General features: G+C 38.0%; 1 protein-coding gene across 3 annotated transcripts in view; it reads left to right on the top strand.

Annotated features, from left to right (window-relative positions):
• The window catches only part of ERCC6L2 (ERCC excision repair 6 like 2), a 58,335-nt gene extending 41,860 nt beyond the window's left edge, over positions 1-16,475 (top strand). For all 3 annotated transcript variants that reach the window (XM_014069620.2, XM_087715916.1, XM_014069618.2), the window contains 2 exons: positions 9,886-10,073; positions 13,817-16,475. In XM_014069620.2, coding sequence (XP_013925095.2) covers positions 9,886-10,073; positions 13,817-14,747 — 1,119 coding nt within the window. In that variant the 3' untranslated portion in view covers positions 14,748-16,475. The remainder of the gene's footprint in view (positions 1-9,885; positions 10,074-13,816) is intronic.
• Positions 16,476-26,960: the final 10,485 nt, after the last annotated feature.

Below are 26,960 nucleotides of genomic sequence, written 5' to 3'. Positions count from 1 at the left end.
TAGCAATGAGGGAGGCTTCCAGAGGGGAAATGATTGTAGTGATATGTGATTTTAATCAACATCACAGAAACCACCATTACAAAGAGGTTTAATTTTAAAGAAATTTTAAATGACTATATCCTGATCATGGAACCAACCAGAAGGGAAGCAGTGGTAGACCGAATACCAAACAATGCCTAGAATGTAGTGTGTTAGTTAAATGATAAGAAAGATAAACAGAGAGCTATAAGATTGCAATTATATTTAACATTTCTACAGGAGATTAGCATAGTCATATTTGAGTTAAAATAATACTTTTTAAAAATGATGGGGACTTGTATGAGGGGATTTGAAAGGGGAAGGTTGTTTCTTTCTAGAAAATCACAATTCTTTTTTAAAAAAGAAACTTTGAAAAATGGAATATCAGGGAAATCAAGGCTAAGAGATTCACAAGAATAGTTAATCAGTAATATTGAGGAGAACTAATTGAAAAAATAAGGCTACCTAAGGAAATGATTAAATGTGATTCACAGATTTGTACTAAAGAAATGCAAAATAACAAAGGATACAAACCTATAGAGATTCATAATGTTAAAATGTCTATCTAGAGTAGTGAACACCAGGGAAATTAAAACGAATATTAATAGAAAATGAGCTCATAGAGAAAACTGAATTAATTTCTGCTATCTATTTTAACTGTACAAGTAGAAGGGCAGATTTTCAGTGTCAAAAGTGATATTTTCAGGAAATGGGTCTGAGGGCTAAAGAAACAGGAGCCGAGGTGGCGCAGTGGTTAGGGTGCAGTACTGCAGGCCACTTCAGCTGACTGTTATCTGCAGTTCAGCGGTTCAAATCTCACCGGCTCAAGGTTGACTCAGCCTTCCATCCTTCCGAGGTGGGTGAAATGAGGACCCAGACTGTGGGGGCAATTTGCAATTTGCTGACTCAATTTGCTAAAAATCTGTAAGCCGCTTAGAGAGGGCTGAAAGCTCTATGAAGCGGTATATAAGTCTAATAAATAAATAAATAAATAAATAATAAACAAACAAACAAACAAACAGGTTCCAATAATACAATTAGGAATGGAATACATTTCCAAAAGTATTGGGAATATGAGAATATTCCATATTCTTATCATGTAAATTCTTCTAGTAGATTGACAAAGCCTCTGGGTGAACTTGGTAAAAGTGGTAGGAAATTAGGAAAGGCTGTTGAGGGCCTAGTAGAGGACTGCACTACAGAGAAGGGGCAAGTGACAACATGATGGTGATTTGATATTAACATGGTTAAAAATGAACACCTACATTGGTCACTGACATTTCCTGATTGGAAATGTGTGAGAAGCAGCACTTCCTTTTTGCAAGGAAGTCCCTTTCTCTAAAAAAGGATCTATTATTCTCATTTTCCATTTAGGAGATTCCTGCAGGTGAGAGTTGATACACTGTCATGCCTTTCTTCACATGCAAAGGGAGCTAAAATAAAAAATCCTAACCAAGGATAAGATGAAGTGTCTTAAAAATCTGTAACATAATTCACACTCAAAAATCTGTAACATAAATCAAAACTACAAGGATATATATTGTGGATTTTCCTTGCTTGGTAGCTACCGGATTGGGACTGCAGAAATTTGGATAAGCAGTAGATGGCAACAAAGAGAAGAGCTGTAATTTACCCAGATTTTTGGAGCTGAAATCTGGTAACCTTATATTTAGGCTCCCAAACATGAGATTATACAAAACAGAGATAGTCTTGGTTAAAAAAGAAAAAAGAAAAAAATTACCCAGCCCAAATAATATCTATATGAGCAGAGACATCATATAATTGCATTGTGCATTATAGTTAATTTGTTGTTTTAGTGCAAGGTCAAAAAATGTATACTCTGCCCCTTGCTTATATAGACCCCTTTTTTCTGTCAATTGCTTGTTTTCAACAAGTTTACTTAAAGTTTCACTGAAAAGAAATATACAAAGATACCCATTCAATTGAGGATTAATCACTATGGCAACTGAAATGTGGTGACTGAAAAGGGGATGTATTTTCCCCTCAGCTTCCTGCCAGCTGTCATATTCAACTTTTGCGGCATGAACCCAGTCCAAGATATAGACAGTGATCAGTGCTAAGAAACTATATCTGTATTTTTATAAATTGGTACAAGTATCACACTATAAAAGAAGACTTAATCCCTTGAATTGGATGACAGACACTTGGCACTCTTGACAAAGTTTGATAGAGAAATAACAGGCTGCTTTGTAGTAAAACCTGGATTAATGGTAAACCCCTCTTTATGTTATTGCAATGTGGTGTAAATGAGAGAAAAAGTCCCCCTTTTCTGTCCAGTGCAGGTCTTAGGTATTCTGCAGAATACTGTACATTAAAAAATTAGGGTTATTAAGAACTTATTATGGCTCTTGAGTTTTGTATTACAAAGGTACTTTTGACTGGTCATGTAAACAAAAGGTTTTGTTAGCTGCATTAGGTTTGAGTACTGATCATCTCTTCTGGAGTTTGATTCAGCAAGAATACCATTTCACAGTAGATAAGATTGATTCCCACCATGATAGTTTTCTGGAAGGCCCTGAAGACATAGTTTTGTCAGCAGGCCTGGGGACCTCTAGGTGATACGGAGCTGATCAAGTGGCTGGAGTAGGAGGGAGACTGGCAGAGCCAAGGGTAGGAGTTAAATGAGGCATCAGCTTAGAATCCTTACATAGCCACAAGTAAATGAAGTTCAACTTCTCCCTGGTTATCATTGACACCTAATTTGTCCAGGTGCAAACTACTAGTCTGAGAAGATTCTGGTGCACAAGCTTTAGCAATAAATGAATAATTTAGAACCTTTGTGTTCTTGATTTTTCATGCCTGACAGCTGGTGTGATAGTGTGGTTGTCACTGTTGGAGATGGAGAATGTATATGGCTTCTTACATTGTGAATTTTTAATGTAAATCACTGTACATTATTTGGACAGCCATATAAAGCTGTTTAATAAATACGTAATAATATGTTGCATGGGAGCCATTCCTTTTTGACTTTTGTAAATAAAGATAAAAGTTCCCCTTGTGCATATGTGCTAGTTGTTTCTGACTCTAGGGGGCGGTGCTATCTCCATTTCAAAGCCAAAGAGCCAGCGCTGTCCGAAGAAGTCTCTGTGGTCATGTGGCCGGCATGACTAAACACCAAAGGTGCACAGAACACTGTTACCTTCCCACCAAAGGTCGTTCCTATTTTTCTACTTGCATTTTTAGGTGCTTTTGAACTGCTAGGTTGGCAGAAGCAGGGACAAGTAACAAGAGCTCACTCCGTTACGCAGTGCTAGGGATTCGAACTGCCAACCATTCTGATTGACAAGCTCAGCGTCTTAGCCACTGAGCCACCATGTCCCTTCTTTTGTAAATATATACAATTAATTTATTTTTTCAACATTTTGTTAGAGTGATGAAGAGTTTTGAATCAGTTCAGTGTTTTTGTTCATAAGAATTACACATTTCAGTTTGTAACATTTTTCTAAGAGGGCAAGGAAGGTGACTGAAGACCACTACTTATAGGAAAACTGTGAGGAAAAAGCCAAAAGAGTGAAGTGAGAAAGGAATTAAATTTTTATTTATTTCTTACATTGTATGCTACCACAGTCACAGAAATGACTTGAGGCTGTTTTAGTCTAGCCTCTAGGACCATGATGGCGAACCTATGGCACACGTGCCACTGGTGGCATGCAGCACCCTCTCTATGGGCATGTGAGCCATTGCCCCAGTTCAGCTACACTGCGCATGAGAGCACGCCTCCTGCCAGCCAGCTGGTAGTCAGGTCTCTGCTGTGCATACGTGGAGGGGAATGTGCGGGGGGGGCATGTGCATGTGTGGGTATGTGTGCATTGGGGAGGTGTGCGGGGGCGCATGCATGGGGGCTGCACATACATGCGTGGGGGTGATGTTCCCCACGCCCTGCAAATGCATGTGTGGGCTCATACGGGGGCGGGGCATATGCGTGTGGGCCATGCACGCATGCACAGGGGCCACAGTGCATGTGCTTGAGCTGCAGCACATGTGCTTGAGCTGCAGCACATGTGCTTGAGCTGCAGCGCATGTGCAGGAGCTTCACGCGCATTGCATTTTGGGGGTTTGGGTGTGCTTTAGGCAGTCAGTCCAGAAAAGGTTAGCCATCACTGCTCTAGGGATTCACATGAAAGGAGATCATGATGGGTAAGGTGTCTGCATTTCTATAGAAAAGATAGGATATATGTTAATTAAATATACATATAATTAATTGATATATAAAGAAAAGAAAGAAATGGAGTGTTAATTTTATGAACAATCCAGTATAAAAAAAAATCGTAACAGTTGTGAATGTATTTCCTAGACAGTGCAGAGGCTCAAGGAATCTCAGATGCTCAAACTTCCCCAGTTCATAGTAACAGCGGGTGAGAGATATTCTTTGTCACAGATAACAGAGAGATATCTAACAACTCCCTCTGTTATATAGATATATGTATAGTTGAACCAAAGAGAAAGTGGGAGAAAAGGGATGGACATGACATGGTGGCGCAGTGGTTAAATGCAGCACTGCAGGCTACTGCTAGATCAGCAGTTCAGCGGTTCAAATCTCACCGGCTCAGGGTTGACTCAGCCTTCCATCCTTCCGAGGTGGGTAAAATGAGGACCCAGATTGTTGGGGGCAATATGCTGACTCTCTGTAAACCGCTTAGAGAGGGCTGAAAGCCCTATGAAGCGGTATATAAGTCTACTGCTATTGCTATTGCCTCTGCTTAAGTTGAATCTCCCAGAAAGCTGGAGAAAGTCCAGAATTAACTCTGTGGAAATGGTAAAAATCTATCCATAATTTTGTATCAGATCTTGATTGATTTTTCTGGGTGGTGCTAATTAAGTGTTATTGACTCTTGTTCTCATTTATAAATTAAGATATTAAACGTGTAACTCAGCTTTGCTTTCCAGCCTTTAGGCTGAACTAAAAAAACAAAACCCTCTATTTACGTATTTATAAATGTCTTGATATGCTATCACTTCAAGACAAAACATCATTATGACAGCAGAAGCTTCTTGTGGTCTGCTTGGCTCACTGCATATATTTTGTATGTTTCTTCTTAAAAAGTAGATTTCATATATCTTTTTTAAAAGTAAAAATTGATTTTGTTTATATTTTGTGAGATTGATTTATTTCCCCAGGGCTGGTTGAAACCTCAAGTTACAAGCACCAAGTTATACAGCCAGGAGTTTGCATTATAACAATTCTTCAATTTTTAACCTTCATTTTAACCTTTTAAAAACTGGAAAAACAAAGCAAATTATAAGATCCTGATCTCACACCGAGATTTGAGGGAGAATGCCCAGTGATGTCCCCCTCGATGGTAGATGGTGGCTACAAAACTAGTCAAGCCATAATCACCCAGGCAAGAGACAAGGCTGGGGGCTTTTGGAAGAGTTAGTTTGAGATTTCCAGCCTTGTATACATGAGCTCAGCTGTTTTGCTACAGCAAGATAAACATCTAAAAATTAATTTAAACAATTTTGGAATGGCATTGACATTTAAGATGTCAAGATCTCAAATAATTACACTTTAGCAAAGATTCAAACAGTTTGCACAATATGTTTTTCCCCTCCTATTTTGAACCATCAGTGTTGTTCTGAAATTTGCTGATTTTCAAGCCCTGATTCAAAATAACATCAGCAAACATTTTCATTCTTATATGATACCATTTGAAATGTGATGAGCTTTATTTCTTGATAGTCATTTGTGAGAACTCTGTAGATGTTTAGCATGATTAGCTGCCTTCTTTTGAATGTTTGACAAATTCAAATGAATTCAGTATTCCTACATAACAGACAGCTAGTTGGCTTGTTTAGCTTGCAGGGTTTTTTTCCTTCTTCTTCTTCTCTTCTTATCCTTTCCATAAATACTACTTCAAGGATAATTTATGAAAGCTTAAGCTTATTCTGCCATTAGTATGAAATATATTCTGTTTACAATTTTATTATTTAGCCTTTGGGCAGAAACTTAACTGTTAATTTTGAGAAGAGTATTTCAAATACAAGCTTTGTAAGCACATTTAGCAATGCCCTCCCCCCTTTCAAATTCCAGATCCCATCTGTAATAATTTATTTGTACTAAGAAGTACTGCATTAGTTTTAACAACATTTCTATTCCCTTAAAGACAAAAAAGTTTGTGGGCTTCTCGACTACTTACAAAACTTGGTTATTTTCCAATTTTTTAAATGCTACTTTTCTGCTTAACACATGCAGATTGGTACCATTTAATGAATAAGGCAAATAAATGAACATTCTGAGGTTTCAAAATTATTTTAAGAAAGAAATGATTATATATTTGTTTTCCATTAATTGAGCAATGATATATTAATATACTTTTAAATTCCCCAGTGGTTTATATAAGACTATAGGGAGGAGAGGCCACTGTCCTAGTTATATGTTTTGCTTACTAACATCAGTTTGATCTATTGAAAATAAAGGTTATAGAACCAAGGTAAGTATTCAGCATTTAAAGTAACCATATTAGGTTTCTCAGTTGTATCATCTTGCTGTTTTTATCATCTTTCTTCTCCACCTCAGGATAGGCAGTATCCTATCAATGGACCAATAATTTGTTGGAAGGCAGTTTCACATGAATGGTTGTAATGATATAAGCCACTTTCAATACCTGGGCAATAATAACTGAGATCAGGGTACTAATATACTCACAGAAACTTCCTTAGGCACCTACCATGTTGTTCTTCCATTTGCCTTTTATAGAGTTTTTTAAAATGTATATATATTTTAATGGATTACTTGGCAGAGTTCCAACCTCCTGCATTATCTTCCTTTTCATTAAAACCTTTGGGTCCCAAATGGATCCAGCTTTGTTTAAAAATAAAAGTTATACTGTCCACTGCTTTGATTTTCTCATACACAGAATAAGTATAAAGGTATATAGCAAAAATGCAAAGATAAAAAAACATCCTGAAACAGGGAGTAGGACTAGAAGTGGTAGTAAATAGCTGAAGGCTTCAAGAAGGCCATTCGGACTTGTCTGTTTCCCTGGATCAGAGCTGAGCCCACACATATATGTTTGGCATAAATTTAGAATTCTTTATTGGCCAAGTGTGATTAGACACACAAGGAATTTGTCTTTGGTACATAAGCTCTTAGTGTACATGCAACAATAGTGATAGATCATTATCATAGTCATTGTAAAAATACATTCATCATAAAACATTAGATACAACATTTAGTAATAGTCATGGATACTAAATAAGCAATAGAAATGTTATGTTGCCTAGTTCATATTAAATGATATGGGATTTTTTTTAACTTATGTTATTTTTGTACATCCGTACATGTTTTTTGGGTCTAGGCTGAATTCTATGCCTATTCATATTCAGATGCAGTTTGGACAATTCTTATCTTAATCTAAAATATGCAGCTTTCATTATTCTTCTGGCATATAATGAAGAGGATATAAAATAAGGAAAAAAGCGGAAGAGGTTGGATTGTAACATCAATAACATTAAAATAATTACAGTGGTTCAAAATAGTGGCACCAAGATAAAAATTCACTACAAGCAAATTAAGACAGAACAGGACTTTTTTCATGCAATTCTAAAATTGACCAAACAGGAGGGCAAGGAATTAAATGAGGAATATTACTTGGATGCATTGAGAGAATTAGCATGGAAAACATCTGGAAAAGCAAGGACATTAAGATATCAGTCTAGAAACCAGGATATTGTGAATTCACACAGGTGGCAGGAAAGCCACCTGCGTGACTTTGGGCCAATCACTCTCAGGCCAATTCACAGAATTGTTATGAGAAAAATAGGTGGAAGAAGTCATCTTCGGCATGTTCACTTTCTTGTTATATGTAAAAATAATACAGTTAGTGTTAAGTACATCTCCTTTTGGAGACTAGAGTTGATTAGCAGAAGGTAGCAAGGAATGTGCTGCTGAATAGTTACACTATCAATGACAGCCGCCAAAGTTAAAACAAGGATAACTTTACTTGTGTTAACAAAAATAAAGTAGGATAAACATTCTCCATAACAAGCGATAAGTAGTCTTGAATTATATACACAGTCTATGATACAACACGTTGGTTTACAGATGCTCAACTTACGATTCACCATGTAGAAAGGTACAGAGTAGCCACCATCCAATATACAGGATTCAACTCCAATAATAAGCACGAACGGGGACACACACACACACACACACACACACAGATATAGATATAGATATAGATATATAGCCAACCCAAGATTAGTATTACATCCTTAACAGTTAGGATACAAGTAAATAAATAAAACCAATTAACTAATTAAGAATAGCAGATGCTTTGTTTTTCCTGTAATTGTTTATGTCATTTATAATTTGACAATAAAAAAGATAGAAAAAAGTAGACTCCCATCAAATGATGAGTTGGAAGACAGCTGTTGTAATATCTTGAGAAGCAAAAGTAACAAAAGAGAAATGTTTAGAGGAAAGCCAGAAATCCTACTGCAAAGTAAGATTACTAAATTAAGACTACGGTATTTTTTTAGGTCAAGACCCCTATTTCTAGGAAATTGAGTCAAGACCAACCTTTGGTAACTACTTCCATATAGTTTTATTTCTATATGTATTGATATTATTATTAACTAATTTACTATTGCTGCCTTTAGGATGCTTTTTCAACCTTACAAATCTGGTCAATCAACCCCCAATTTCCCAAATGGTCTCCCATCAAATAACAACCAGACCCAATCCTATTTAACATTTACAATCAGCCCTGTGTGTTCTAGATAAGTACTGAAGTCTAAATTGGTTTAATGTTAACTGAAAGTAGTTGTGGTGAGTGGCTAGAAACTGGGAGAGTGAGTCTTAGTCCCACTCTAGGCACAAAGCCAACTAGATGACCTTAGGCTACTCATTTATCTGAACCCTAAGAAGCAGGCAATGGCAAACCACTTCTGAAACCTTACCAAGAAAACTGTGGGGATTTATCCTGGCAGTGGCTAGGAACCAATTGATGTTGGGAGGTGTGCGTGTGAAACTAATCTATTTTAAAGATTGTTTAGAAACTGCAGTTGGTCCAAAATATAGTATTGTAGGAAGAATATTTCTTAAGAATGTGAATTACTTTATAACTTGCCAATTTTATTTCTTTGGTTTATTGCTTGTTTTAGAAGTCAGTTATAAAGCTGGGAACCATGTTAGCCCATTTAAAATCTTAGATGTGGTATATGAAAAAAAGAACTTTCTTTATATGGATCTGCTTAATTCCTAAACTTCTATGCTACTATCATTGAAAGTATAATGGAAGGGGAAAAGGAACAGAAGTGAAAAAAGTGTGAAATCTTCACAGATTAATTGGACATCTTTTTCTTGATTAGATTTTGAAATTGACTGTCATTCCTATTTCATTTTCACGTGTCTTCATTTATGCTGATTTTAGTTTAATTTTACTTTTTTGTTTAATTCTTGATATTACTATTGATGTTACATTTTAAGTTTTATTCTATTTTGGCTATTATTTACTGTTTGTATGCTTTATAGCTTGCAAAAAGGGATATAATTGAAATGTAAACACCAGTTTACATAAACTGATTTATCAAAAGCTACCTGTTTTTTTTTCTTTTTCCTTTATATGAGTGCAGGAAACAACTCTGTTGAATTTCACTGCAAAGGAACCATTACTGAGAGTGATCATTTTTCACAAAGTGACTAACATTTTGGTGACATGCTAGCATTAGTTAAAAATCAATTTCCCAATCAAAACATCAAGCAGTTGATGATATTATGAATCCCAACGTAATAAGATCACAATCATTTTGACACAAAATCTGAAAGGGAAAAGCAAGCGTGTTATGAGAAATAATGCTGAATAAAAATAACTATTACAATATTTTACTTTAAATTTGATTTAGAGAAGCAGACAGAGTCCTGAAGATGTTTCATCAAAGAGAAAAAATGTGAAGCAGGATCATTTAACAAGTGAAACCAGCAGGCCTCCTCTCCTTTATATTACACATCCTGTACACCAGAAACAGAAGAGGGTTCACCGTATAGGCTCAATTACCTTCCTGGTTGGAAAGACACCTAGAAAAATCCGCAGGTAAGATTACAATGTGGGATTGTAAAATTTTAAGTGACCTCAGGTTTTCTGGGTCCTGTCTAATTGTACTGAACAAGATTTTAAAATAAAATTTAAATTTAATAAATAAAATAAGAAAAAGAAATAAAATAAAATCTATTTGGAATTATTACTTAATTATATTTTGCAAACTATTTAAAATACTTGTCCTTACAATTATAGCTTTTTGCAAATTAATGCAAGCATTGGCAATAGTTTATATCAATTTTTTTTGGCTATTGTGTGTAACATGCAGATGTAGCTGAAATTATTCTGTAATAGTTTAGTGTAACAAAATGTGTTTACTGAAATCCCTTCATTCCCTCATGAATTGTTAATGATATACATTTACAGCTATGGCATTGTTTAATATCTCTTCTCCATTAGTAATACAGCTAGTCCTTGACTTACAACAGTTCATTTAGTTGCTGTTAAGTTACAATATCACAGGAAAAAGTGACTTATGACCATTTTTCACACTTATGACTATTGCAGCTATCCCATTGTCACATGATCAAAACTCAGACAGTTGGCAGCTAACTCATATTTATGACGGTTGCAGTGTCCTGGGGTCATGTGTTCCCCCTTTTCAATCTTTTGACAAGCAAAGTCAATGGGAAAATCAGATTCATTTAACATGTTACTAACTTAACAATTGTCATGATTCACTTAACAACTGTGACAAGAAAGGTCATAAAAGGAGACAAAATGTTTCACTTAGCAAGTGAAATTTTGGGCTCAATTGTGGTCGTAAGTCGAGATCTGCCAGTAGCTGCAGAGTCTTCTACCAGTAATAAAACAGACAAAAATCCAGAGATTGGGCTGAGTGAAAAGCCTGTGTTCTAACTGAGCAGTCATAGTGTAGATATTTAATTATAAGTATTTGATCTAACTATTGGAAAGTGACTTTTGAGAGAAACTAGGTAATGAAACACTCTATTTCATTTATGCTGACCTCATCAAGATTTGTAAGAAATGTCTTATGAAGTCTGCATTGGCCAAGAGTGTCACGTTTCATTCCAGAATCACTGCATCATAGTTTTATTAGCTTGAGCACTCACATCCCCATTTCATGAGGTGAATTATTCCTGAAAATCTCCAAAATGGTTAGGATAGAAAAAGAAGCAAAATGGTAGTTTAGGAATACTTTCTTTGATGTGATCTCTGGAGATTTTCATATGGGGCAGATTAAGGTTAATGTCCTCCTACATGGCACCTTTGTCATTCCAGAAATACAAGTAAGGAGTGGCCTTTAGAGGCTTTTTACCTCTCTTTAGCTTACCATATCCAGGAATCTAGACTGATGCTAGACTCCAAAATTGAGGGAGATGGTCTTAGCAGTCACTGAAATCAGTAATGTAGTTTAAGAAACATAAGCATTTGAGATCATAAGGTCTTAATGACACTTCTATAATAAAATATATTGCTTTCTTGGATTAGACCAATTATATTTTAAAAGCAATTTAGTTTGTGCAAATTAGAGTACAAATCATACTTTATGTACTATAAAATAAGTATGGGACACAAATATTGCCAAATGTACTATAATTTATTTAGTGAAAGTAGAATTATGAAAGTTACAATCAGTATAAATAGTAATATAATAAAGATCGAAGGCAGGTGGAAGGAAGGAAGACATTTTATCAGATCAGAAGCTTTAACATGCTCTGTGAAAAAATTTCTTGTGGTTTGAAAAACTTGGTTTATGCTTCCTTGGGAAAAATTCCAGAGGTTGTGTTTACAGAATATTAGGGAGCTTTTTCATGTGTTTTAGTAAGTAGAAAGATTGTATATTGAGAGATGAGTAAATAAATTTAAACAAATGAATAGGTCTTGGTATTTTTGTTCAGATCGTAGAGTCTAATGACATAATAGATATTTTTATATTTTCTAAAAAACTCTCTACATTTCTTACTGTCCTTGTTTGAAAGCTTTTTAAAGTTTTGAAATAGGAAAGAAAACTTTTCCCCCTTATCTCTTTGACAATTGCAGATGTCCATATATCATTATTTTTCAGGGGTTGAAAATTTCCATTCCCTATAAGAAAGTTACTTTTGAAAATTCTGCACCAGTTCAGATGCAACCCCAAGCCTCTGTCATCCGACAGCATCACAAAATTATCCTTCTCAGATGATCCATAGTATAATTCTAGCGTTTTGCTTCAAACTGATGCAGATGACAGTGTTTACCTAGTTGCCAAATTCATTTCGGGTTGTTTTAGGTAGTTTGCACAAACATTGCTTTAGATTACAAACCCCAATCTGCAAAGTTTAAGTAGGGTCCCAACCATTTCATGTTTTGTTTTTATTTAAACAAAATTCTAATCCAACATTTCCTGTGTCTGGATTTCAAAGCATGATTTTAAAAGAATCATAATTTAGTAGCCATTCACAAACCTTAACTCAACATTTAGAGGTCGTTTATCGTTTATTAAACTTGTATGCTGCCCTATTTCCAAGAGGGACTCAGGGCGGCTAACAAACCATAAGGAATGGGGACAATATAAAGAAAACAACAAGACAAAAAAAAAAAATGCAGAAAACGGAATTAAAAACTCGCAACAGGCACGCAATTCGAGTGGGGCTGGGAACTCATCAGCCCCAGGCCTGCTGGAACAGCCAGGTCTTAACGGCTTTGCGGAAAGCCTGAAAGGTGGTGAGGGTACGAATCTCTGCGGGGAGATCGTTCCAGAGGGCCGGAGCTGCCACAGAGAAGGCCCTCCTCCGGGTGGTCGACAGTCGACACTGGCTGGCTGATGAAACCCAGAGGAGGCCTAATCTGTGGGATCTAATTGGTCGTAGGGAGGTAATTGGCAGGAGGAGGTCTCTCAAGTACCCAGGTCCGATACCATGTAGAGCTTTAAAAGTAACGACTAGCACCTTGAAGCGCGTCCGGAGTCCAATAGGCAGCCAGTGCAGCTCGTGGAAGATAGGTGTAAGGTGGGTGTACCGGGGTGCACCCACAATTGCTCGCGTGGCTGCATTCTGGACAAGCTGAAGCCTCCGAATGCTCTTCAAGGGCTGCCCCATGTAGAGCGCATTACAGTAGTCCAGTCTTGAGGTCACAAGGGCGTGAGTGACTGTTGCAGAGGTGGTATTCAGCTGGTTCGGACCAGTTTGGCGAACCGGTAGCGGAAATTTTGAGTAGTTTGGAGAACCAACAAATACCACCTCTGGTCCGCCCCCGTTATTTCCTGTCCTATGTTCCCTTGTTTTTTTAGCTCAGCTGATTCTCATGGTAGAGCGGATTGCCATGCCTCAGCTAAGCAAAAAGCAGTTCAGCTCACCAGCACTGACGCCAAGGGTGGTCTTTGAGTGCTGTGTGCACGCACAGAGAGCTCTCTTATAGAACTGGTAGGAAAATTCCACCACTGAATCTGGATTCTTTATAAGATTTGGGAGCTGGGGCAGAGGGACCAATTAAGAAAAGTCTTTCTATCCCTATTTAATATTAACATCTTTCACTTGCATAATCTCACAAGCAGAACAATAAAAACAGTGAATGATAAATCAAGGAATTCAGACCATGCTGTTAGCTGAACCTTTTCCCCTTCCAAAATAACTCACTGATCTAGACGTAGTCGTAACATCAGTCTTTGTGACCATATTTCCACATCTTAGCCCTAACCTGGTTTTGAAAGAAGTGTCATTGATTAACCTTGATACCGATTATTTATTTTCCTGTCCTTTGAAAGAATTAACTATTCTTTTCCCCAATTGCTGCAGGAAGCAGTTTGAGGAGATGGCAGATCTTTTTCATAAAGCTCCTGTGGAAGAATTTGCAAAGTACATCACTCAAACTACATCAGAAGAAAGGCAGAAAATGTTGAAAGAATTTTACAGTGCAAAACACCCAGAATTAAAAGATGTTTTAAAAGTTGATGTCCCAGCTTCTGTTTCAGAAGGAAACAAGGAAGGAGGCAAGCGTAAAACCAAGTTCAGGGAAAAAACCTCCATTTGTAATCCTGGGCAATTGAAGCAGGATCTTCCTATAGATCTAGGTGTTCCAGGTAGATCTGATGCTGTAGAAAAAGAATTTCAGCATAAGCTTTTTGCACAGGCTCCTGGGGGTCAAAATGGGGAAGACAAACAATTGCCAGCTGATATTCTCGAAGACAGCATTAATGGGAGAAACAGTCTGGCATCCAAAGACTTTATGGCATCTGAGTCACTAAGCAGTAAATCAAGAATAATTGAGAGACTGTCTGCAAGTAGTTCTAAAGGACAGCTGAATTTGAAGGGGACACTGTCGCCCAAAAAACTTCTCATGTCTGACTCGGCAAGCAGTCAGGCTAAAATCTGCCAGAAAAATGCTGTTGCAGACTTGCTAGGAGACACCTCTATTTTAAATGACCTCTTCACAAGTAATGAAAATAGTCCAGCTGAAAGACCCAGGAGGCCTCTTAATGGGCCTGCCGAAAAAGCAGCAACTCGACCAAAAGATTTCTGGGACATGCTGAATGAAGAGAATGAGGAGTGTCTCCAAAGACTCACAGATGTGACAGCCATAGAGAAACTGTGTGAAAGACCGTCTTTCACTTCTTTGTTCAAAGAGAAAAAAGAGAGTGAGAAATCACTTTGGAAGGAAAATGACAATTTCTTATGGAAAATAGATAAGAAACCTGACACAGATGATGAATCTTTTTCTGTTATTTAATCTGGAATTTAAATATTGAGGTGGGGGGAGATAAAAATGTTCACAGACATCCTTGAGTTACGTTTTATTCCCAGAACTGGTTTAATGTATTAAATAATTAATTTAAGTTAATTAAACAATATAATACATGTCAAGCTTTTTAAAAAGCTTTTTCAAGGATACCTTCCTTTCAGAAATCTTACAAAGAAAATGTATGTATTTACTTTTCAGCCATTTTCTATCTGTTTTAAGAAATTTGCAAGAAAGAAAAAGATAAGCCTTTAAAAAGAATTGAAGAAAATTCAGAGACATTGAGTGAGGGTATTTTTTTCCCCATCTTCTGTTTTTTTTTCAGTGGGAACTCGAATAAGTAGATTTGAAAAGCTGAACAGCCTTTTTGCATATTTGCAAAAGGCAAGTGAGTCACTTGATCAGTTTGAAGGGAATCAATTTTATTTCAATTTCAAATTAGCAATCCAATTTCAAAAGTGTGTTCGATGTGGAGATTTTACCAATTTGCTTTGTAGTTAAATCTCCACATTGAAATTTCCCCTTGCCTGCAAAGTATTATCCTTCTCTGTATGAAAAATCAGCATCTTGAGGAGGTTAAGCAGAATCTCATTTTCTTTGCATGCAATCTCTGAGGTCAACCACATTCCTCCCTTTCTACTTAGTTAAGTTACATGTATTTTTATCATGTATTTAGTGTGGTGAGGGCACAACAGATATTATAGTGTCATGTAGTGAAAAACTATACTCTTTTAAATTGTTCATGCTCTGGTGATGTTTGGACCATAGGGGTTTATATTACATTTCTGAAGCAATTGAAAACTCAATTGGGACTACATTGAAAACAATATAGCCTTGGACTTAAAAATAAAAATGAAGTAATTTGTAAACACTTGGAAATTGTGGGGTTATGTACCAATTAAATATTGCTTAGAATAAATTCATCAAAATAATGGGACTTTTAGATTTCAATTCCAATTTTTCAATATGTCTTCCCTGAGCATTATTAAATTTGGTTACAATTTACTCAAAATGTTTTGAAAGTACTCTGTGAATAACAGGAGATAGTTGTACACTACAATTTAGAGAATATTTGGTCAGAGAGAAATTCCACTGTGATGATGTAAATAGCAGAACAGGACTGCAGTGGATGAATTAGTATTTCTACCTACTTAAAACTAAAATGATCAGTGTATGAAGTATATGGCAATGTCCCCTTATCTGTTTTTATTTTAAAAAATCAATTGTATTTTAATATTTGTTTTAAAAACTCCTTTTTAAAAAAAAAGCATTTTAATACCTGAAATTAGTAATTATTTACGTGTGGGATATCTTCTTGGGCCCATAAGAGCTCTGGATGTTAGAATTTAAGCACATAAAAGGCAAATCTTTCATAATGTTCTACTATTCATCCATTTTTTAATAACTTGAAAACTGTTAAGCTATAATATTTCACTGAAAATTTCTCACCAACATTTGCTGAGTGGATTGTATCTTTTCATTTCAATACAGAATTTTTGCAGATCACCAAAAATCACATTACGATATTCGCTATTTTACCTGTAAATAGTTCTGTGTCTATATACTGTAAATTATTTTAAACATTGCCTAACTGCATTTCACCAAAGCTATGTGGTTGTGACAGATTATTAAAAGATGATTAGGAAACTTTAACTTGGATAATATTATTGTAAACCGTCCATTTGAAAATAAAAATGTTTCTTGCTTAAAAACATAAAAGCGTAAAGTTTATGCCCACATGAAATCTCTTAAATGTTTGTTAATTCTTAAATGAATATTATTTCAATCTACATGATAAAACGGTTTAAAAAATATCCCTTGCAAGTTAAGTATGAACTAGAAAAACAATGAAAGACCTTTACTAGCAAAATTGGGATGCATTCAGAAATGTATCTGTCTTGAAAATAGCCCATGTTGAACTGTATAGCATGTTCACACATCAGCACAGGAAATGTTTTGTGATACTTTGTGTTATGTCCTAAACCATTTTATAATAATTTTTAATGTCATAAAACATTTTATAAAATTTGCCAAATTTCAGTAGTGCAGGAGTTATGGGACTCCCATTTTGGACACATTCTGTAAATTATCCCTTTTGAGGTACCTTGGTTCAAAACTTGTTGCCCTACAATGCACCGTTAAAATATAGGTACCTACCATATTTTTCAGAGTATAAGATGCACCTTTTTCCCTCAAAAAAGGGGGTGAAAATCTGGGTGCATCTTATACACTGAATACAGCATTTTTGGCCTCCTGAAATCATGCCTCCTTTGCAAAAATGGCTGTGCACAGCCTTTAGGAGGCTTCCGGAGTGCTCCTGGCGGCTGGGAAGGGCAAAAATGAGTGAAAGACAGGCCATTTTTTGCTCATTTTTACCCCCCCCCCAACCCACAGGAGTACTCTCTGCTGGCAGCCGGCCCACAACCATACAGCATATGCCCAGAGCGGCCACTGCGGGAAGACTCAGTTTGGGAGCTTCCCAAAAAGTCATGTTGGGATGGCGGCGGCAGCAGCGGAGGTACTCTGGCTATGCAGGGAGAGCTGGGCCAGGGCATTGTGAGGCTGGGAGGTGTGCGAGTGGGAATGCAACAGCCGCTCGTGCAAGCTCCCCCTCTCCAGCCATGCAGAACGCCATACACTGGCATTTTGAAGGTGCCAAGCTGCGGGAGCCGGGCAGTGGCGACCAGGCGCTCATGCAGCTTGGCGATACCCATAGGTCAGTGAATGGCGCTGGAAAGGGGGTTAGTCGGGTGGCTGCTATGATAGCACAACCCAGCCGTTCACCCCTGAGCCTGCTTGCAAGAGAGCAGCCGCTCGACAACCCCCCTCTCCAGCTGGGCATAGCGCCACTAACCAACTTAGCGGTATCCCAAAAGTGCCAAACAACGCAATCATCTTTCTCCCCAGTTCGGGAATACCGCTAGGTTGGTTAGCGGCGTTCTGCCTGGCCGGAGGGGGGAGGGTTGTCCAGTGGGCTTATTTGCAGGGGAGGCTTATATTTTTGCCCACCAGAAAAATGTGGCATGGCCTTATGTCATTATTTTGGGGGAAACACGGTAGTTGGTTAATGTTTGAAAAAGTTAAGTGTGTTGTATGAATCAGGTTTAGGTGTTTGAAAAGTGGAATTGAAATACAGCAAATAAATAAATGGGGTTCCAGGAAAAGAAAGAATGGTGGAGCTGTCTATCATTGCTCTGATCCACCATCACTTGTTTCCACTCTGCATATCCCAAGAATGTGAGGCTATCTCTAACAGTCCATAACTCTTCTAATTAACTGGGAGCAAATGAGATGGATCATAAATCGATTATACAGCAAGTTGGCTGTGGTGAGTTTTTCCATTCCATACTGAAGGTTACCCTTCTCACCCACTTTTAGCTTACCGTTTGAGAATCTTTTTGTACCTGTTTCCATTCCCAACAATGCATGTTTCCCTCACAAGATGATCTTGCCTGTCATTGAATGCCTTTTTTAAAAGTCTTTTGCAGAGCAACATTTGCACATATGGTTATATTATTAGAAAATCCCAAGTTTCCAACACTTGTTTTTCCATCAGATAGCAGACCACCAAAAGAGAAGGTTGCCTCCTTCTGTTGATTACATCTTGCCCTGATCATAAAGAGCTGTATTGTAGAGCAAAATAAGTGCTTACATAGAGCAATAACAGCATTTTTGTTTTCTTACCATAAAGTGATGCAACCAGAAAAAAGGTCTGTCAAATATAAAGGAAGATAAAACCCTCATGTTATAGTACCATGTGTTCTGTATACATGGCATAGATCCCATCTTTTAAAAATGCTCTTGGGTAGAGCTAAATCATGTTAGGAAAGGCCCCATTTCTGTGGGCTTCCCATAACTGCCTTCTTTACTATCTGCCTGTAGAACTCAGTACCCTCCCCCCAGTACAACTAAAAACCAATGTAAGGAATTGTTTCTTTTTAATTTAGTCATTCCTTGACATCAAATATTCACCCCTACCCTAAAATAAATGTGTCAAGGTATTATTTTATATGATAAATACACTCAGCCAAATTAAGCGTGGTTGAAAACCACCATGTCCATCCGCACACAACTCACTTCAGTTCCATAAACCTAAAGTTTTCACTATGATACATCATACAACTCCTTGGAAGACTGCAGGGGCTGATGACACTATAGTATGATAACTATTTGACTTGATAGTTCAACATCATCTTCAACATGGTAGGAAATAGCAAAGGACATTAAGGGTATATAATACACACTTGTTAAACAAATAATCTCCATCAGAAGTTTCACCAGGATGTTGTGTATGGCAATATCTGAGCTCAAAGATAACAGAATGTTAGTGATTCAACATCTGGAATATTCTTAAATGAGTTATGCACTCATGGAGGTATCCAAGTGAAAGCTATAGGTGATTTCAGTTAAGTTGAAGAAAATGATAACTACTATAATATGTCAAAACACATAATATGTATGAAATGTATGTTTAATACATAACAGAAATGTGAAGGTATAAATAGTATAATTGATCCCATATCACTTAGGTTTTTATATGAAGGAATTAAGTATAATGCACCTCATGTAAATATTTTCTATAATTCCTTTTTGACAGGAAACGTAGCAAAATTATGAGACACCTGAAGGGTTGTGTGGGATTGATCGATAGATAAATAGATGGATGGGTGGGTGGGTGGATAGAGATGATAGAGATGACTGATAGATAGATGATAGAGGATGGATGGATGGATGGATGGATGGATGGATGGATGGATGGATGGATGGATGGATGGATGGATGGGTGGGTGGGTGAGTGGGTAGGTAGTTAGGTAGGTAGGTAGGTAGGTAGATAGATAGATAGATAGATAGATAGATAGATAGATAGATAGATAGATAGATAGATAGCAGTAGACTTATATACCGCTTCATAGGCCTTTCAGGCCTCTCTAAGCGGTTTACAGAGAGTCAGCATATTGCCCCCAACAATCTGGGTCCTCATTTTACCCACCTCGGAAGGATGGAAGGCTGAATCAACCCTGAGCCGGTGAGATTTGAACCGCTGACCTGCTGATCTAGCAGTAGCCTGCAGTGCTGCATTTAACCACTGCGCCACCTTGGCTCTTAGATAGATAGATAGATAGATAGATAGATAGATAGATAGATAGATGATAGATAGATAGATAGATAGATAGATAGATAGATAGATAGATAGATAGATAGATAGATAATAGACAGACAGGCAAACAAATAAATGATAGACATTTTAGTCCCTTATTTGAAGAAAACAGATTATAAAGAGATTGCATGAGATTGGCTCTTTGTATAGTCAAAATTATAACAATTTTTCAAGGAAGAAAAAATAGCACTGTCTGAAATTGACAAACGAGTAGCACCACTTTGAAAGAATAAAGCTAGAGAGCACATTGCATGGCACAAAAATAGACTGCCTTTTTAAAGCTACCAAACAAAGGCACGGAGTGAAGGTGAAGGTGAAGCCATTTTTATTGCTTTTATTACTTCTAGCTTGCCTTTACAAATAACCACAAAAAAAGTGCCCAGGACTTCCTTTCAACCCCTCCCCACTAGTGTTGGGGACGCATACTTGAAAAGACAACAATATACAGATCAGCTTCCTTTTCTTTTGGGAAAAGAAAAAAGAGCATGCGGTGGGGAAAGGATTTTAGTGACTTTCCTCTTCACCATGGCAAGCACATACTGTAGTAATCCATTTTTTCATCAGCTCATTGCTAACAATCAGCCGCCTAAGCTCTGAAAACCTCCTTTTGCCATTCATTGTAGTCCGATGCTTAAAGGATTTAATGTCACTCATCATCTTGTTTTGGAGGAGAAGGAGGGAGGGACGGTGGCAGGAGGGGAGGTGGAGAGAATGACGAAGGGAGTGAGCCAGAGTTCAGCAATTGCTGTGGGGTGTGTGTGTGTGTGTGTGTGTGTGTGTGTGTGTGTGTGTGTGTGTGGTCTGAGGCCAGTTTCTCATGTTTTGCAGGGCGGGTTTCATTCTCAATTCAAGCAAAACTTGGGTCTCTGAATGCCTTCCAAAATATAGACAACGGTTCTGTGTTGGACTGCTACTATTCACAAAAGCGAATAAGCTATTTGACTCAGGATGGATCCTCCCTCCTCCTGGAATGCTTGGATATAATAATCTGAAAGCAAAAAAAATGGTCAGGAAATAATATAAACATTCAGAGAGGCCACTTGAGCTTTCGATGTCAAATTACATGGAGTGGATATCTAGAGGAGATTTAATCATGGTTGATAAAGAAAGCAGAGGAAGAAAGTAGTGTTGCCTGGGAATGAGTTGTCTGTATCAAGGACTCTAAGGTAAAGGTTCCCCCCGCATATATGTGCTAATCGTTCTTGACTCTAGGGGGTGGTGTTCATCTCCATTTCAAAACTGAAGATCCAGCACTGTCCGAAGACATCTCTGTGGTCATGTGGCTGGCATGCCTAAACACCGAAGGTGCACAGAATGCTGTTACCGTCCCACCAAAAGTGGTCCCTATTTTTCTACTTGTATTTTTATGTACTTTCAAACTGCTAGGTTGGCAGAAGCAGGGACAAATAATGGGAGCTCACTCCATTATGTCGTGCTAGGGATTCGAACTGCCAAACTGCCAACCTTTCTGATCGACAAGCCCAGCATCTTAGCCACTGAGCCACCATGTTCCTACTAGGATGCTAAACCATATCAGCATTTAATTTTCATTGAACAAATTGAATGCAAAACAGTTCTAACATTCACCAAATAGTGTGTTTAAGCAGACCTTGTACCCAAATCCTTTTGGAATAAATTGTTTCATATAGCACCATGTTAGCAACCTTTCTTTAAAAACAAAATAAAGCACACACATTTAAAAATAATTTTTGAATATTTTTAGAGTATTTAAAATTACGGCTTAGTCAATGCTATGCCTTCACATGGGTGCTTAAGGAAATCATTTTGATTCTGGGATCAACAGGCTTTGTGGCGCATCCAGGCAGTGGACTGTTTTAGTGCAGAATCTCTGCAAAGACCTGAATGGGCTCCTCTTGAGCTCCTTGTCATGCACCATGTCATGTATATCAAGGGTAGGCTCCGGCAGGCACTACTAAATAAAAATTGTTCTGCACATGAGCAGAAGCGAAAAACAAGATGATGGTGCCTACGGCACTGCTCAGAGTACCGGTTCAGGGGCATGGCAGGCCTGGGTTGCTGTCTGTTCCAGCAACCCAGGCCGCCAAATCACTATCTGTTCAATCGAACTGGGCCAAACCCAGTAGAAACCCACCACTGATGTACATGATAAGGAATGGTTAGTCAAAATCTATGGGGATGTCCATTCAGGACAGCTATAATTGTGATCTCTTTACCATAATAAAGAAGGCCATGGCATACAATATTATCATATTAATTGCTCCCTTTCCTTACAGATGAAGAATGGGATGCTCAGTGTTCAACCAAATGATGTCATTTTGGGATTTGAACTCTGTTCTCCAGCATGTTATCTTACGTCAATAATCATAGTTTAGGATCTAAACTTTCTTTATAAGTTTATTCTCAGTACAGATAGTCATGGAATGCAGAAGCCTCGTTGCTTAGTCTTTCTAGGGCAGTGGTTCCCAAACTTGGCAACTTTAAGACTTGTGGACTTCAACTCCCAGAGTTCTCCAGCCAGAAGAGCTAGCTGGAGAATTCTGGGAGTTGAAGTCCACAAGTCTTAAAGTTGCCAAGTTTGGGAACCACTGTTCTAGGGGAACATTCAAATGATCCATCTGGGTTATCATCAGGCACTTTTATCCTGATAGTTTGTACTTTTTTTGGACCAAAAAGTAAGCCCTACAGCCAAGCAGAGGAGTTTTATTCATTGCCTGGCTTCTTTAATATCCAACTACCAAGTGCCAGACAGCCATAGTTCCATCCAGATGAGGTTGTTCAAAGTTGGATTGGACCCCACACCAATTTCTCCTGTACATAAATTATACCAGTTGGAAAGGGAGGAAGAATAGTCCCCTTTACTATAAAGTAATTCCTCTTCTGAAACCAGCAATCAGCAAAACCTTTCCTTGGAAAAAGGATCTTACTATAGTACCTGCAGAGCTGAGCTTAGAGCAGTAAATGACCACAGCTTCTCTCCAGGGGCAGTGGGTACTGAGGCATGTGAGAAAAGACTCTGGCACATGTTTGTGGATGCTAGAGGTATTAAAATAGCCAGTGCCTGTTTCTGATTAATATCCCAGTCCTTCAGATGAATGGAATGTAAACCGCATAACAATTATTGGAAACCCATAGAGGAAACTCCCTTTTCTGTCTGTCTGTCTATCCATCCATCTTTCTGCCCACCCACAGGACTGTGGCCTTGTTGAAAAATGCCTTATGATGATAGAGTAGAAACAACCTTCTAGACCCCCAAATCACACTGACTCCTCAACACTACAATCAAGCTAAAAAGATAAAAGTGGAACATTTCATGTTATTTAAAGGTAACCAGAGAGACTTGCTAATTGAAACAAGGGTCATTGCCCCACTCTCGTGGATAAAAATACAAGGAATAGATTCTTGACGTCCTTAGTCATGGTTTTCTTTAGTTTCCAAATGGTAGTTTTAATGAATTGGATTAATGAGATTAGTTGAAAAATAAATCTTTGCAACAAGTTGTTCAAAATCCCAGAATTTCCCCCTAATCCTGCTACTGTACTGTTCATATCAAGTAGAAAAAAAGGAATAATGGAAACATCTTTATTAAGGGGACATTTTCATGAATAAAAAAGTTAGCAGCAGTACATTTTCTTAAGGATCTGCTGATTGTATGAATGACCCCACAGATCTGTACAATCCTATTGAGTAGGAGCTGTTTCACATAGTTAGAAGTCTGTTTTTAAGCTCTGAATTATTAGTGGAAAGCAAAAACAGCCAAAAAGGACTCTTTAATACCCCACTGTTCCTAATTGGGGTATTCTTTATTTCACACTCCAATTCATTGGGCTTAAAGAGAATATTATACTTACTTTATACCAGAGGTGGGTTCCTACCAGTTCGCACCAGTTCGGTAGAATTGGTTCGTCAAATCTACCAAACTGGTTAGAAGAGGTTCCACCAGTGGACCCCGAAAGCAGGCCACACCTACAGAAGAGGTTCCAAAAAAATTTGAAACCCACCACTGACACACACACACACACACACACAGACAGACAGACTCACACAGAGAGAGAAAGAGAAAGAAAGGAAGAAAGAAATAAATAAAAAAAGAAAAAAGAAAGAAAAGTGTGAGAGATGAAAGAAAAAAAGGAAAAAGGGACAGAGACAAAAGGAAGGAGAGAGAGAGAGAGAGAGAGAGGTCACATGGCCGCCAAACCACTCCCACAAAGGAGGCCACACCCACAGAGTAGGTTCAAAAAATGTTGAAACCCACCACTGCTTTATACTTACTATTAAGTACTATTTCAGTCACCTTTGGGTTTCTCTTGTTATTAGTCATGACAATCTGGTCTGACATTCACTTCTGCAGCTGAAGAAGATGCTGCTTTCTTCAGTATTCTATTTATAGAAATTGACCAGATGACCCGCTGGTTCTCACTTCTTTAGAACAGCTGAGATACCATTTTCAACCAACATATAAGGCAGCAAGTCAATTCAGGGCTTTAGGATTGAGATCAATCACAGTCTTGGTAAAACTTATTCCTCTTCCATAACATCTTTTAAACAATTGGGCTTGTGATAAAATCAGGGTGAGGATGCAACTACGTAATCAAAACTAAGCTCTCTTTTACAAGCACTTGTGCTTTGTTGCTCATTTTATCAATGGAAGGTTCATGCTATTTAGTTTATTATTTTTTGTGAAATCATGATCCTCTTGTAACCTATTAATGGCAACCTGATCATGGTTAACTGAACCAGCTATTTCCCATTGCAGTTTCATGCTAGTTATTCCCTCTGTTGTTGATAGTTGCGCAGTTGTGTCCTACCCATCACAACCCCTGGATAATGTTCCCCCAGGCCTTCCTGTCCTCTACCATCCTCTGGAGTCCATTTAAGCTCACACCTACTGCTTCGGTGACTCCATCCAGCGACCTCATTCTCTGTCGTCCCATTCTTCTTTTGCCCTCAATCTTTCCCAGCATTAGGATCTTCTCCAGTGAGCCCTTCCTTCTCATTAGGTGGACAAAGTATTTGAGTTTCATCTTCAGGATCTGGCCTTCTAAAGAGCAGTCAGGGTTGATCTCCTCTAGGACTGACCAATTTGATCACCTTGCAGTCCAAGGGACTCGCAGGAGTCGTCTCTAGCACCATAGTTCAAAGGCCTCAATTCTTTGGCACTCAGCCTTTCTTTTTCTTTCTTTTTTTAAAGGACAATTAACAGTGGTTTATCGATAAACTATATACAGACATATACAAGCAGGAGATAATTCCCTTTTCTTTTCTTTTTTTAAAAAAGATTTTTATTAACAAACATAAAATACACACACAAAAAATTTAGATGTACACCATATTTATGCAATACAATATGAACAGGAACTTCCTGTTCTTTATAATAGCAATTATCAATCGATACCACTCACCTTATATTATTTCCCCTTCTATTGTATTTCATTTGGATTTCACCATTCTTAACCCTCTTATTTTACTTATAACTATTATTTGTTGAGTTTTGTTATATTCCTTCATTGATTTTTGTTTCTTTCCTCCATCCACCTATACCATTTATCCCATATCTGGTAGAATTCTGATTCTTCTTTTCCCTGGATTTCTTTAGTTAGTTTGTCCATTTTGGCACAGTTCATAACCTTTCTTATTATTTCATGTTCGCTTGGAATTAATTTGTTTTTCCATTTCTGGGCAAAGGCAATCCTTGCCACTGTAATTATATGTAATATTAAATATTGGATTTCCTTTTTGTATTTCGCAGACATTATTCCTAATAAAAAAACTTCAGGTTTCCATTCTATTTTAACCCCTGTTATTGCCTCCAGCCAATTTTTGATCCTTTTCCAAAAACCTTTAGCCTCCTCACAGGTCCACCATAAATGGTAATATGTTCCGTGTATTGATTCGCATTTCCAACATTTTGGGGAGGTATTTGTTAAGATTTTAGCTAACCTTGTGGCACTCAGCCTTTCTTATGGTCCAACATTCACAGCCATACATTGCAACTGGAAAAACCATGGAAAAACCATGGTTCCTTCTGTTATCAGGAGTATTTGTTTGAACAGTGATTAAGAGGAGAGCAGAAAGATTTGCAATCCATCTTTGGCATACAACCTAAACCACAAATTATAAATGTGTTTTCCTGGATGATATTTTGTTTAGATATTATCCAGTGGTAAGAAGCAGGGCAGAAGCTCAAAATGGAGAAATGCAATGATATCTGATTTTAAATTGTCATTAAATTGGGTTTAAGAAGGTGCAATTCTACTACAGGGTCTTCAACCTTGGCAACTTTAAGCCTGGAGGACTTCAACTCCTGGGAATTCTAGGAATTGAAGTCCTCCAGGCTTAAAGTTACCAAGGTTGGAGACCCCTGTTCTACTACTATGTTTCCCTGAAAAAAAAAGACAGGATCTTATTTTCTTTTTACCCCCCCCAAAATATGGCCGTGGCCTTATTATTGGGGGGGGGGAAGTGATGGGCTGGCTGCGAGACTCCGCTTTAGTTTCCAAAAACTCCCCCCACCAGGTGAACGAGTGAGGCTGGCTGGCTGTGACAGCTCGGATTTGGTGAGGCTCATAAAAAAAAGAGAGTGTGAGAAGGGCGGGAGAAGAAGGGAAAGGGAAGCGGGGGGAGGTACAACTTAATGGGATATTCGATATTCTGCAAGGCATATTTCTTGCCCTAGGACTTTTTTCCCTTCCTCCTTTTCTTTCCTTTGCAAAAAGCAGAGCTGCGCCAGCTAGACAGGACAGAGATGAGGCAGCAAGGATGCTTGGGATGGGGAGGGGGGGGAAACTGCTGAAGAAAAAGAGGGAAGGAGGGAGGGAGGGCTTTGACTTTCTCAACACCTTTCCTCTCCTCCTTTAACCTCCAAACTTCCCCACTCGCGCAGCCTCCTCCTTCTCCCTTTTCTCCCTTTCTCCCTCCATGAGAGCAGCGCTTTCAAAAAGGCATTAGGAGGAAAGGAAAGGGTGAACGACTATAGTGGCCGCCACTGAGCATTCCCGTTCAGCTATTTGGGCATGCTTAACAAAAATGTAGAAAGGCAGCCTGGCTGCCAAAAGGAGGCCCCACAC

Source organism: Thamnophis sirtalis, unplaced genomic scaffold (genome assembly GCF_051295495.1).
Source record: "Thamnophis sirtalis isolate CommonGarterSnake01/CBP01778 unplaced genomic scaffold, rThaSir2_p1.2 scaffold_5, whole genome shotgun sequence".
NCBI classification, from domain to species: Eukaryota; Metazoa; Chordata; class Lepidosauria; order Squamata; family Natricidae; genus Thamnophis; species Thamnophis sirtalis.
Note: the sequence above shows the minus strand (reverse complement) of the source record. Positions and strands in the feature narration are given on the sequence as shown.